We start from the raw sequence: 13,110 nt of genomic DNA on the forward strand, positions 1-13,110 counted from the left end.
TGTGCTTCTGGCATCTGTAATGAACACTTGGGGTCAAAAGATTACCCAGTGGTTTCTGCAAATTGTTATTGCTCCTGATGTCCATCCCTGTGTCTAGAGCAGATACTGGTACTGAACTGAGACTGGTTAAGGCAGCATTGACTAATTCCCAGTGTTATGAAGGTGCTTCAAGGCTTCTTCCTTTGCCTGGCACCTAACTGGTGTGGATGCTCCCTGTGTGCTTTCAGGAGCAGCCAGTCCCATGGAGAACAGGCCCAGAGACAGGTCAGACCCATCCTGATATCTCAGGAGAAATCACCACTGGCCTGGGCTCACTTTGGCTGTGGGACCCCAGCCAGCAGCACCCAGAGCTCAGTGTCACAGCTGGATGTTGGGCATCCTGTGACAGTCCCATGCCATGGCTGTGTTAGTCTGGGCTCCATCCTTCTCCCTCTGTATGGAGTCATCTCCCACCCAGCCTAGGCAGAGATAATATGAAGCCAGTCACCAACACAAGACTCGTGTAAAAATTTATCTTTACTCAGTGCTAGACAAGAGCCCCTGGGCTGGAGGTGGCTCCATGGACCCCCCTGGTTTATGGCTTTTAAGTTTCAAACCTTTCATTCTGTCCCAAGAAGCTCTTTCCCCTCCTGCCTCTCCTGCTGCCAGCAGCTCCCCAGGGCCAGGGGAGGAGGAGAAGGTTGTGCAGGGTAGACCAGCCCCTCACCCCACTCTGCCTCTGGCACCCCAGTTTGTCCCTCCTGCTCACGCCTTGGCGTCGGTGCCTGTGGGTGCGAAGCTGACGGGCTGGTAGCCTGGTTTGTCGTCCTGCTTGCGGTAATACATCCGTGTCAGCACCGCCAGGATGAAGGTCTGCGGGATCAGCAGCTGCACGTTCATCTCTGGAACAGGAGACGGGTCATTTGAAGCTGCCCTCAGCCACCATGCACAACCCCCCATGCCATCCATGTGATGGAGGGGCCTGGCTGGGTGTGCTGCTCTCTCATCTCCCTACTTACGCTGCGACCTGGCCTTGGAGGAGAAGGGCGGCGAGCAGGCAATGCTGCCATTGTTGGCCAGGATGCTGAAGATGGCAGGCTGGAGCGCCGTCAGGAGGAGCAGGATCTGCGACCACCAACACCCTGCTGTGAGGGCTGTGCCACTGCCCAGCTCTCAGCCTTCACCTTCCCCCTGTCCTGCAGCCAGCGGGGCTCTCACCCAGCAGTGGCTCCTGCCCCACCAGCTCCCCTCATGCTGCCTCAGCCCGCAGTGCTGCAGAACCCCCTCACCTAGGAGGGAGCTGGGCAGGACAGGGGCTCACCTGGAAACAGGTGAACTTGGCCTGCATGTTCTGCTCAGCCAGGTGCAGCCGGGCCTGCCGGAAGAGGATGCCCAGGCCCCACAGCCCAAAGAGGGCAGAGGCACCAACCAAGGTGTTGATCCAGAGGGCCACGCTCTCCCCTGAAATCTGAGGGGGACATACAGAAAACATTACTGGGCTGACAAAGTTCAGGCGGAGGCTTCCTGTCTAGGTCATCAACCTGCCCATCCCTGTGCTCTGGCACTCACATCAGCAGGGTTGTAATTCCCATCGGTGGCCAGGATCAGCCCCAGGAAGACAGCGACTGCCTTGAAGAAGGCGTACTGGAAAGTCCCCAGGATCATCAATTTAAGCTTTTTCCTGGCATGGGGAGAGAAACCAGTAGCACTCTGAAGTCCTCAAGTCCCTGCCCAGGGAATTGTCTTCCAGCCCAGCAGCAGCACGGGGTGAAAGCCCTCCAGGGGCAGAGGTTTATCCCAGCTCCCCCTCACCTGCTCATGGTGATTTTGGGCAGGCACGGGCAGCAGCAGCAGCAGGGCCCAGTGCTGACCACCATGGGCACATCCTTCAGGGTGCTGAGCAGTGCTTCCTTCCCCCCAAAGCCCTCCACCATGACCATCATCAGCAGGTAGAAGCAGACAGCGAAGTACCTGGGGAGGAGAAGGAAGGGAGGTCAAGCCCTGTGGGCTCAGTGGTGCCCTGTCCCAGGGTGGGTGATACTCACGCCGTGGTAGCCATCTCCACCACCATCATGGAGCGCGGGAACCACAGGCCAAAGCAGCTGATCACTGACACAACCTGGGGGACACGTGAGCTTGGCACACTGGCATCCCCCCTCCTGTGGGCTGCCACCCCTTGAGTGGCCCTGGCCCCACAGGGCGATGCCCCCGAGCACCCCCGGAGCCCAGCTCACCGTAGGAGCTGAGCTGCTCCAGCAGAGGGTCTTCATCTTGATAGGGCAGCGGATCTTGCGGAAGAGGTACGAAACCTCTTCGACGTAGATCACAACCGACAGCAGTGTCATGATGGTGCAGAGGCCCAGGATGATGAGTTGGGCCATGTCCAGCTCTGCTGGGGAGGGGTGAGAAGCTGTCTTCATCCTGTCTGGTCCCTCCTGGGGCCACTACTACAGGGAGCTGCCCCTCGACCCACCACTGCCCTGTGGTGGAAGCTCTGTGCCACGCCCTGGACATGCCTGTCTGTGCCAGAGCTGGCTCTTCTGCACCACTGTTCCCCATGACACCTGCCCCAGTGCTGGCCCTTCCTGGGCTGTCCCCATCCCTACAGGCAGGACTATGGGATGGGAGGCTAAGACCCTGGCAGCAGCCCAGTTTCTGACTTCTGGGGCTGCTCCGTGCCTGCACTTGCCCCGGCCACCTTACCACCTTCATCCCTGTCCTGCTCCCGCCAGCGACAACAGGAGGGTCCTGCCCACCCCGTCCCCCCACCTACGGTGCAGCAGCTGCCGGGAGGTGGGTGGCAGGGAGAAGCAGGCGGCCGGCACGCTGAAGTTCCTGATCAGCATCTCCACCAAAGGGCGGGAGAACCTGCGGAGCAGAACCAGGAGTGCTGCACGGGGCCACAGGGACACGGGGACACCTGGCCCCGCAGGGTCCGAGCAATCCCCTGGCTGGTTTGCCTCACCACCAAGTGCTTCCCTTCCTTTACAGAGGAAATGAATCAGAACTTTACAAAGATCCGATCCAAAAAGCTGGATTTGCCTGGCTGCAAAGCGGCACAGGAGTCTCCAGCACTCACCTGGGATCATCTGCCAGCTCCAAAGTGGGATCCATCCTGTTCGGCTCCTCGCTGGTTCCGTCCCAGTGGCTGTGGGGCTGCTCGTCACCGCCTGCCTCAGCTCCCCTGGCCGACCCACGGGGTCAGAGTCCCCAGGGCAGGGACCGCGGGACGATGCCGCGCCTCGTTCCAGTTTAACCAGAGCCTGCAGAGCCTCCCTCCCTCTCCCGCAGCCGCGGGCACCCATTGGCGTGGCCGTCCCGGCCCTCCGAGTGCTTTGGCCACCAGGTTATCGACCCGGGCTGCCGGGAAGGCAATTGTCACCCGGGCGGGCACGCCCGCGTGTGCCAAGGCCCGGGGCGCAGGGCGCCTGTGCTGGGGTGACACCGCTGCGCCCTCGGCAGCGCGGACATGGCTGGTGGTGCTCTGGAGGCTCCGGGACGTGTCCTCGTGTCCCCTCATGAGTGTCCTCGTGTCCCCTCAGCAGCAGTGTCGGGGTGGGAGGTGGTGCCGTGGGGAGGCTGCCAGCCCCTGCTCTGCTCCGCGGGCCCTGCGAGGACTCCGGGCGTCCAGCTCCAGGGAGCCGGGGCTGAGCCCTGCACGGAGCAGCTCAGGGGCACTAGAGGGCAGGGCTGGCCAGCGCTCAGAGCCCTGGCCTGGGGACAGCAACAGAGCCCCGGCCTGGAGAGGGGACCAGGGGGCTGGAGGGAACAATCTGAGTGGGGAGCTGGGGGTCAGGCAGGGGAGCAGCGTACCCTTGTCTTAGATGGATCCCAGAATCATCGTGGGTTCCAGGGGTGTCCACAGCCCCGGGCATTCTCCCAATGCACCAAGGAAAATGAGTTCTGGTTTATACTGGGTCCCCTTGGAAGCGCCACCCTTTGCCCCTCTGGCAGGGGGCTCCTGCTGCAGCCAGAGTGGCACCAGGGCCCCAGATGGGGTCTCTGCACCTTGCTGTAGGAGCAGGATGCTGCTGTTGTCATGGGAATGGGATGGTGGGGAGGGGTCGGGAGGAGGGAATGGGTGTGGATGCTTCAGTGGGAGGGAGTGGGATGGAGGAGGAGGGAGTCCTGTGGGGACTGTGCACACCTGGCCCTCCCCTCCTCTCAGCCCCATTAACCAAGCCCCGTATCCCTGTCCCCATACACTGTACATGCTCTTTCCTGCTCTATATGCTGTAACTTAACCTGACACAGTGCGTGCTGCACACCCAGCCCTCTGCACTCACATTCACACACACAATTGCCCACACCTTGCACCAGCAGACCCCTCACCATGGCTGCTCCTGGCCCCACAGCATGCATGGGACCAATGGGGGCCCCCCACCCAGCCCCCCTGTATCACCAGCATTGCCTATGACTGAAGAAACACGTCAGCTCCCGTGACATCTGCTGCGCTGGCCTTTATGTGACAGTCACTGCAGGCTATGTCAGGGCAGTCCTGCTGTCCTGCTCATCCACCTGGTGCTCATCCCCCGGGGTCCATCAGCACCGGGATGATCTGCACGTATCCCTGGCCCCAGGGAAGCAGAGCCCAGCCCCAGCAGGCAGCCACACGAGCTGCACTGCCCAGACACGTGCAGGAGCCTCTTCCCCTGCCTGGCATAGCCCAGGGCCAGCACCACCCACGGGTGCCCGCAGCACAGGGGCACATGCCAGTCCCCTTGCCCACCACACCTGTGTCTGGCTGTCCCCGACTCACTGCTGTAGCACCATGATGATCCTTCTGGCCACTCCGGTGGTACCTGAGCCTGACTGAGCCCTGGTCCCCTGCGTTCCCCAAGCACAGCACACCCCAAGGCGCCAGTACAGCTGCGGGGCATGGAGCAACCTGCCAGCCTGTGAGGGGGATGCAGAACACGGCTGGGCCCCTAGCCCAGAGCAGAGGGCAGCCCCACACATTGATGCTCTGCATGAGTGAGCCCCAGCACACATGCACAGGTGTGCAAGGAAGGCTCCACTGCTGCACACACTCCCCTCTGCATCCCCACCAGTGACACTCACAGCACTGACCCACCTGCACTGAGCCCCCAGCCCCATCACCGTGCCCAAGACACCGGCATGGGGCCAGGACACACCCACACACTGTCCTGCTGTGGACAGTTATTGGGAGTCTGGGTGCCACCACCCCAGAACTGTCCCCTGGGCACATGGAGGGCTCTCACCCTGCAGCCCAAGGTGCTGAGCCCCCCCTGCACCAGCAGGACAGGACGTGCCTGCTCCTTGCTCGCTTCAACCTGCCCCAGGAGCTGGCGGAAATGGGTGTGGAGAGGGGGAATGCAGTGGGATGGGAGAGCCCAGAGTCCTTCCAACTGCTCCCTTGTTCCAGCCCCTATCTGTGCCTGGGATGTATGGTCCTGAAGCCACCAGGACCCATGGCCACCCTTGTTCCCCAGTCAGGGTTCTCCACACAAGCTGCTACCACGGCCAAAAGCATCCCCTGGCATGGGCATGGGGGGCAATAGATGGGTCAGGCTCCCACCAGTTCTACTTCAGCCCCAGACCTTCAGAATGCTCCAGGACAGAGCAGCCACAGGGACTCCCTTTCCTGCCAAAACCCTTTTCAGCAGAGAAGGAAAAAAAAGAACAGAGAGATGGGAACCATACACCCACCAATCCAGGGCAAGGGGTGGTTTGAAGGTTCGTGGTCCACTTAGCATCAGGGTGGCTGCTTAGCCCCAAGGAGCTGGCAGAGAAACCTGCAGCAGTGCTGGAAATTCTCCCCATTTGCTCATTTAGCTTTTTTTTTTTTTTCTTATTTTAAACAAAACTATTTGACCATGGAAATCCTGCTTCTCCCCGCCCCCAAAAAAAGCCAAGCAGACCCTCTCAGTATGCCAGCTCTCCCACACTGCTGCTGTGTCAGCACTCCCCAATACTTGGAAAAGCCCTAAAAATGCAAATATTTGTATGGGGTTTAGACAGTTTTCCACCCATCTCTAATTCCCTGTGGTTATGGCCAGAGGGGCTGACTTTGGTGGGCACAGGCTCCCAGCTGACCATCACCACTTTCCCCATGGCCAGGACACGGCAGGGAAGAAAACTCCTCATTTATATCCTTGGTAGGAGCTGGTAGGAGACCAAAACACATTCCTTCTCATGTTCTCCTCTCCCACCCAGAGCCTGAGGCCACGGTGGATGATTGGGATGCTGGGGAGTGAGAAACCCGTGCCCAGCTCAGGCTGTGGCACGGCCAGAAAAGTGGACAATAAAGATCTGCACCCTGAGCTTTTGGTGATCCATGGACACTGCTGTCACAGGGCACAGAGGGACAGACCCTGCTCAGTGGCACAGAGCAGCCAGGATGCTCCCTCTCCCAAGGGACCTCCCACGCTCTGCCCAGTCCCTGTGCCAGGCAGGACCAGCCTCCTGAGAGCATTGGCACCCCATAGTGTGGGGGATGCCTGGCACCCACCTCAGGGGAAAACCACACTCCACAGGCACCTCCTCAAAGGGATGCCCATGCTTTGCATGGACACAGATGACCCTGTTCCCCACACTCCTGGGGTTTAGGAGAGAGTCAGCATCCCCACCCCACCAGTTTTCCAGCAGCACTCTGCTGAGCCACTGGGAACAGGAGGGTGGCACAACCACAGAAATAAATAAAACACAAAGGTCTATCAGACTTGTGAAAGGGCAGGAAGGCCTTTTCCATGGTGGTGCTGGCCCTTTGAGCCCCCCTCAGCCCTGCAAGCATCTCCCTGGTGAGGAAATTGCTGCTGAGAGTTTGGTGGAAGTGGATGAGGGATGTGGATTCTGCTGGCAGTAATAAGACTGCTGCCACCATCTGCCTTCAACATTCCAACACAATCCACAACTGCCTAACTCAATGGCCTTGGCTGGACCCCTGCAAATCTGTCAGTGTCACAGCAACACTGCCCACTGGGCTGGAGAGGGGTCCCAGAACTCTGAGCATCCCCCTGCAATGGTCAGTCACAGTGCCCCCAGCCCTGGCCCCAGCACAGCAGGAATGGGGCTGGCTCCCCTCTGCCCCAGGTCTGGAGCCGCCCATCTGATAGGGATGGCAGGGAGCCCTTCCCACAGCTGGCCCGTAGATAAGGCCCATGTGTTGCCCACTGATTGCCCCAGGAGGCAGCTCCACCATTCCTGGGAGATATGGCCAGGAGGGGCACTGGGTGATGGGGGCAGGGGGGCTGCTGCAGGGGTGTGAGACACTGGGTCCCTCTGGATACCTCCTCTGGGCAGGTGAAGCTTCCTGGGCTGCCCTGACAGCACAGCTGGGCTGGGAGAAAGTGTGGACCCCCTGGCAGGGCAACAGCCCTCCACAAATCCTCCCCTGCCAGTGAGGACGAGAACTCTGCCACTTGAAAACACTTCCCAGGGCCTGCAAACCCACAGGGCTGCATCATGAGCTTGCTGCAAGGCAGAGTCAGGGACCCCACTGTACCTCAGTTTCCCCAGCTGTAAAACGGGGCATGAGTCCTGCAGCATGAGGGTATACAGGGCTCAGTCTCTCATTGCTCTGGTGCCTGGGGACAGATCCATGCCAGGTGTTATTTAGAGACCAAGCTGGCATTTTAGAAGAGGGGGATACTGTCCTGGAAGCCAGCTGGCTGTCTCCAGTCTCTGCCTCAAGGTCACCAGGAAAATGCTGGCCTTGGAGAGGTTTGGGGTGGGAGTCCTTCCTGCTGCAGCTTCCCCTTCTGGGCAGGGAAAAGAGGCAATCAGAATCATTCCTGTTAGAGACCCCAGTCCCCACATCTCCTGCTGGGCCATGGGTGATGGGACACTCCCAGGAGGTGGCCGTGGGGCAGAGATTGTGGGGTGAGAGTGGCAGAGGGCCGCACACAGGGGGGCACAGGGCAGAGCTGGGGTTTTGCTAACCAGAACAGCTCACTGTTTCACCAAAAAGCCAGCCCCGGATGCCTAACCTTCTTGGGAAGCAGAAGTGCTGCAGAGGGTGTGTGGGCAAAATCTCCCCATGCTCCAGTCCTCAGAAACACTGCTCTGCCACAGCTGGGGGACCAGCTCCTGTCCACAGCCCTGGTGACACCCCCAGGGACCCTCCTGTCCCTTCCCATCTGTGCCACCACAGATGCTGCCAGCCTGACTTCCAGGCTAGGAAGAGAACTGAGACATTGGCACAACCAGGATGTCACTGTGTCTGTCCCAGAGCACAGAAAGAGTTCACCCCGTAGGGAACTGGCTTGTGACCCCTCAGCAGCCCAGCTGCAGTTCAGGTCAGCAAGACACCTCTTCCCAAAACTGCTGAGATCATTTGACCATGTGCATATGTTCACAGAAAACCCACACACAATGTACACACACACCCCCATAAACGTGTATGTGACTTTCTGTACTATCTAGGATCTTGTACAGTGCATATAAACTGCAATCAGCTGGGATGGGTGTGCCCCCAAGAGTGGAACTCTTCCCCACAGGCTGGCTTATTGCCCATGCCATAGCGTCAATCATGATTCCAAACCATTCCTGGGGTACTGGCCCACCCAAGGGTCCCCTGACCCCACAGATGACCAAAGGGGCTCCGCAGGGCAGGGGGCTGCCCTTTGCAATGCCCAGCATTCCACAGGTCATCCCCCAGACAGAGAAGTGGAAGAGGATGGTGGGGCCTGTCCCTGGTTTGGGAGGAAGGGGAGCCCATGAGAAGAAAGAAGTCCAACCAAAGCTGGATGAAACCTTTCCATGATCTGGATCAAGGCCATCACAGCAGCTTTCATGGCCCCAGCCCTTCTCCTCCCGTTTCAACAGAGCCTCACAGATGGGGCACCTGATAACACCCCTGTCTTCTGTCCAGCCCTTCTGGCCCCCTTTGTGTTTGCTTTTCCTCCCAGCAGTTCCATGTCCAATGGTGCTGCCCTGGGCCAGGGGGGAAGTGACCAAGCTGTGGGGCTCAGCATGATGAGGGCTTTGTGTCCTTCAAAGGGGATGAACAAACAGCCAGCGCTCCCAGCCTGGCTGGGGATCCTGCGGAAATACCACGGTCAGCACTCCTGGGAGCTGCTTCCTGCCTGCTCCAAGGCCTTGGATGCAAAGAAGCCTTTTCCTGCCGCAAGGTAACATCTGCATTTCCAGTGGGTGTCCCAGTGACATGCCACTGGTTTCTTAGAGCCACCCCCAACCTCTGAATGAAAAGGCACCTTGTTTGAAAAACAGAGGGGCCTTTTTCTGCTACAGCTACCTAAAGTAACCACGTCACTCCTGCTGTTTGCTTTTGGTGAATGACGAGCTTAACACACCCTCTGAGAGGGCTGTGAGCGTTTTCTTTGGTCAGGAGCTTTATTTTCATACTCGTCTGTCTTGCAAGAAGCTCGTAGGGGAAAATGCTGAGGCTTGAAAAAGTCAGATGGACAGTAGAGACACTGTGTTTGTGGAAGGGAGGTGCTGCTCCCCTGATGACCCTGAGCCTTCCCAGCTCCGTGATACTCACCCAACAGCCTCAGCCACCCCATGGGGTCACCCACAAGCACCTAAGTCAGGCACAGGGAGTAGTCCCACCTGCTTGGGGAAAGCCTTCAGCCCTTGGTGGGACTTCTTCAGCTGTCCCTAATGCAGGTGGGAAAGCATCCCAGGTACAGCTCAATGGGAAAAAAGAAAAACACTTTCCCTTCCTTTCCTGTCACCTCTACCAGTGCCAGATCCACACCAAGGTGCTGGGCAAACCCTCCCACCTGCTGCCTGCTCCCTCCTGCTTTGGCAGGAGGGATGGGAGGGGATGGACATGCCTGGAGAGGTGTGGGCACACTCGTGTTGGAGGCATGTGTGGGTAGGGACGTACATGTGCATGAACACATGTGATGTACATGTGTGGGACATGGGTTTGCCCACCTGGCTGGCATCCACACCTGTGAGCACAGCACTCTGTGGGGTGCAGGGAGCTGAGGCAGAGGGTGGTGGGAGCCCAGCATCACCAGTTCTTGCTGACAGCCAAGCAACACTCAGCCCTGGACAAGCCTCTCTCCTGGGTGTCACTTCTTCCCCAAGTCCCTGCTGTGGGATAAAGCACAGGGACAAGGCCTTTCAGCCCCAGTCTCCAATGATGAGGAAGAGAAGGGAGGGCTGGAGCAGCACTAGGAGAGGTGCACATCACCCTGGGCCCCTTTGCCATGTTTGCATCACTGAGTAATATATAAAACCTCCAAATTCACATCTGCCATGAAAGCCACCGGGATGTGCACAGGCAAAGAAAGGTGCTTTCTCCAGGGAGGGGTAATGGCAGTGAGCAAACTCTGTGATGGCATGAGGCTGAGGAGGGAGCCTGCACTAGCACAGGGGGCTCAGCAGCCTCCAGGGCAGTTCATGTGGACATACTGAGCCAAGCAGAGCTAAAGGAGAGGCTGGTGTTAGAAACAGTCCTGCTGACCATGCCTTTACAGATCACAGATGACTAAAAGTCAGGAGCTAAAACCAAACACAGCCCACTATTCACTGGAGGAGTGGGGAAGAGGGCAGGGGAAGTTGTTTCCATTAGTTTGACCTGAGAGTTTTTCTAGCTGCAGGAAAGACTTTGACTCTCAGGCCACATCAAGGCAAAGATACAAACTGATTTTTTTTTTTTCCCCCTAGGGTAAAACCAGCTTTTCCCAGCGAGCAAGAGCCCAGCTCTGCCATGTGTTAATCCCAAAGGATGCCTGTCGCAGCTGCCACCAATGCAGAGAGAAGGCAATTAGCAGGTAGTGAGAAAGCTCCTGCTCCCCCTGTCCAGCACAATTGTGCTAATCCCACCCCACTTAAAGCCCCCTCTTTGCTTTCAGATATTGCTATGAAAGATTAATCCACCCTAAAACAAAGTATTTCCAGCAGGTTAACAAGACAAAGCCAACTCTCAGTTTGCAAGAGGCTCTGGTACCTGCCTGGGAGCATTTAATTACCCTGACAATGGCATCAAGAGAAGAAGGGCCACGAGACCCCTTGAATCACAAATCCACAGAGGAGGCACTGGCTTTGCCTGCTGCTCCCACATGCCTGAGGCCAGCACCTGCAGGCTGCAGCCTCTTCCCAAGAGCAGAACCATCACCCAGCCCTCTTAGGGACACCTTTTCTCCCTCAGAGCCGGCAATGCTGCACACGGTACTGGCTTTTTCATGTCGTGCGTTTCCTGTGTCCTTTGCACCGCTCTTACACCAATAAATGCACATTATAAAGCAAAGCAGTGGACAGTTCTAATATCTTAAGTCAACATGTCCCCTTATCAGTGGGACAGTGGGAACCACCCTTACAGAGGGTGGTTCCCACTGAGCAGGCTCAGGCTGTCTTTTATCCAAATGCAGCAACGCGTGCACACGCTGCAGATCAAATAGGAGGCAAAACTTTCCCGGGTTTTCCAGGCCCTTTGGGGGCACAGGAGTGAGCAGCCAGGGATTCTTGCAGGACCAGGTCCTGCCAGAGAGGTACAGCAGGTACTGCAGGACCCCTCGGGCAGGCACATGTCCAGCATACCAATCACTCCCACCATATCTTCGTGTCCTTCCGTGGCTCTGTTCAAGGCACTGCACAGAGCTGTTCCCAAGGCTGTTAAGTAAGAGTAACTTTCCTGCTGGCCTTCTTGAGCAAAACACCACATTGTAGGTCTGGTTTTCTAGGATTCTAACCACCAAGTCCGGAAGGAAAAACCCCAACAGCCCTCAGCTGTAGCAAATGCTGATTAAAAAAAAGTGTAAGAAGTAAGAAGTGCTTACAAAATTGCACATGAAGCACTTTGGAAAAGTGACCTGCCTGGACGTGCACTGAAAAAGGAGAAAGAGGGGCTGTGTGCTACACTCCAGATACAGCAAGAGCCAGAACAAAGTGGACCAAGGGAATTCATGACAGGCCCAGGTTTTCGAGGAAGAGACCCACATGACTGTGTCCCAGCTCCTGTGTTCTCTCCCTGCTGATTTCTTTTCCCTTTCCACTTCCCCTCACTCAAACCCTTGGCCCCTTGTGCCGGGGCCAGTCAGTCCATGGGTAGCCATCAAACACACGGGCTTTTTCAGCAGTGCAAAGTGAGACGGACTTTGATGTGCCCCAGGGCGGCCACACTGCGTCCCCCTGCTTTTCAAAGGCCAGTCCTTGGCTATTGTGTTCACATCCTGAGCTTGTTTGTACACTGCTGGAGGGAGGGCCCAGCCCCGCAGCCCCCCTGCCACAGAGGCAGCCACAGCCGCCCTGACCCGCAGATAAAAGCAGGGGCTCCCGAGCAGGGCTGCTATCAGAGCAGGGACACACGGCACCGCCGAGGTGCAGCTGCCAAGACAGGCAGAGCTGTGCCAGGCCGACCCTGCAGCTCTGAGGGCTCCAGGTCAACAAGAGCCCCACAGAGCTGCACCGGCCCTGGCTGCAGCCGGGGCACTGGGGCTCTTGGCAGCAGCGGTATCAGTGCTCTGCAGCCGAGGGATGTCCTGGCGCTGCTGCTGTCCCCCTCAGCTGCCCTTGGGGAGGGCCAGCAGCTTGCCAGCAGAGGTAACTGCCAGGCAGCAAGCAACACTGCTAAAGCTCTCTGATCATCGTTCATCTCTCTGTGCCCTCTGGGCAGGTGCAGAGCGGGTAACAGTCCACCCTCCTCCCTGTAGGTAAGGTGGGGTGGTGCAAGGAGCACAGAGGGTTCCCCACGACTTGGTGGTTAAAATTCCAGTGAAATCCAGTCTTTGCAAGCAAGGAAGCCCCTTGTTAAAAGAGCCAGACTGTTTTAGTCCCACTGGGACAGTGTCCAAGCATGAGCTTCTCTGCTGGGCCTCCATACCAGCCCCTGGCAAGTAGAGCAGCAGTAATGAGCATCACTGCATCCACATCCCTCCTTGTGTGACAGGACAGATGAGGAGATGAGCCTCCACATTGCAGGAAGGCAAAAGAAAAGAAATCCCAGAGGATTTTGAGGGGGTGGTCCATGGGATATGCCAGGTCAGCATCTTTACAGGAGCAAGAGCCCACACTCTCCTCAGCCCCACATCTCTCGTCCAGGTGCTTGGTGCTCTGTCTCCGCTCCAGGCCAGCTGTGGAAGATCTGGAGAGCCAGGCCAGTCCCAGGTGCTTCCCCAGGAAGGATGCAAACACAATAGTTCTTTTGAAGGGACAACAATGCTGTGGCCAGCTGTAGCCTTATCCACTGCACTTTTA

At 57.8% G+C, this 13,110-nt stretch overlaps 1 protein-coding gene across 1 annotated transcript; it reads right to left on the reverse strand.

Annotated features, from left to right (window-relative positions):
* Positions 1–575: 575 nt before the first annotated feature.
* Positions 576–3,093, reverse strand: SLC51A (solute carrier family 51 member A). Its single transcript, XM_066556962.1, has 9 exons — positions 3,059–3,093; positions 2,753–2,847; positions 2,214–2,368; positions 2,025–2,098; positions 1,792–1,950; positions 1,549–1,660; positions 1,301–1,447; positions 999–1,104; positions 576–881 (listed from the first exon to the last, which is right to left on the reverse strand). Exons 1-9 carry the CDS (start codon positions 3,091–3,093, stop codon positions 745–747), a joined length of 1,020 nt encoding a protein of 339 aa, XP_066413059.1. The 3' UTR covers positions 576–744.
* Between the last annotated feature and the right edge of the window lie 10,017 nt (positions 3,094–13,110).

The sequence above is a fragment of the Molothrus aeneus genome, chromosome 10 (assembly GCF_037042795.1).
Source record: "Molothrus aeneus isolate 106 chromosome 10, BPBGC_Maene_1.0, whole genome shotgun sequence".
Taxonomy (NCBI): domain Eukaryota; kingdom Metazoa; phylum Chordata; class Aves; order Passeriformes; family Icteridae; genus Molothrus; species Molothrus aeneus.

What these genes read in the sequence shown, in the direction of transcription:
- SLC51A (XM_066556962.1), bottom strand. Translation starts at nt 3,093, where the DNA reads ATGGATCCCACTTTGGAGCTGGCAGATGATCCCAG. An exon ending in GTGGAGATGGCTACCACGGC is followed by an intron (nt 1,951 to 2,024) that starts GTGAGTATCACC and finishes TCTCCTCCCCAG; the next exon opens with GTACTTCGCTGTCTGCTTCT. An exon ending in CCCAAAATCACCATGAGCAG is followed by an intron (nt 1,661 to 1,791) that starts GTGAGGGGGAGC and finishes TCCCCATGCCAG; the next exon opens with GAAAAAGCTTAAATTGATGA.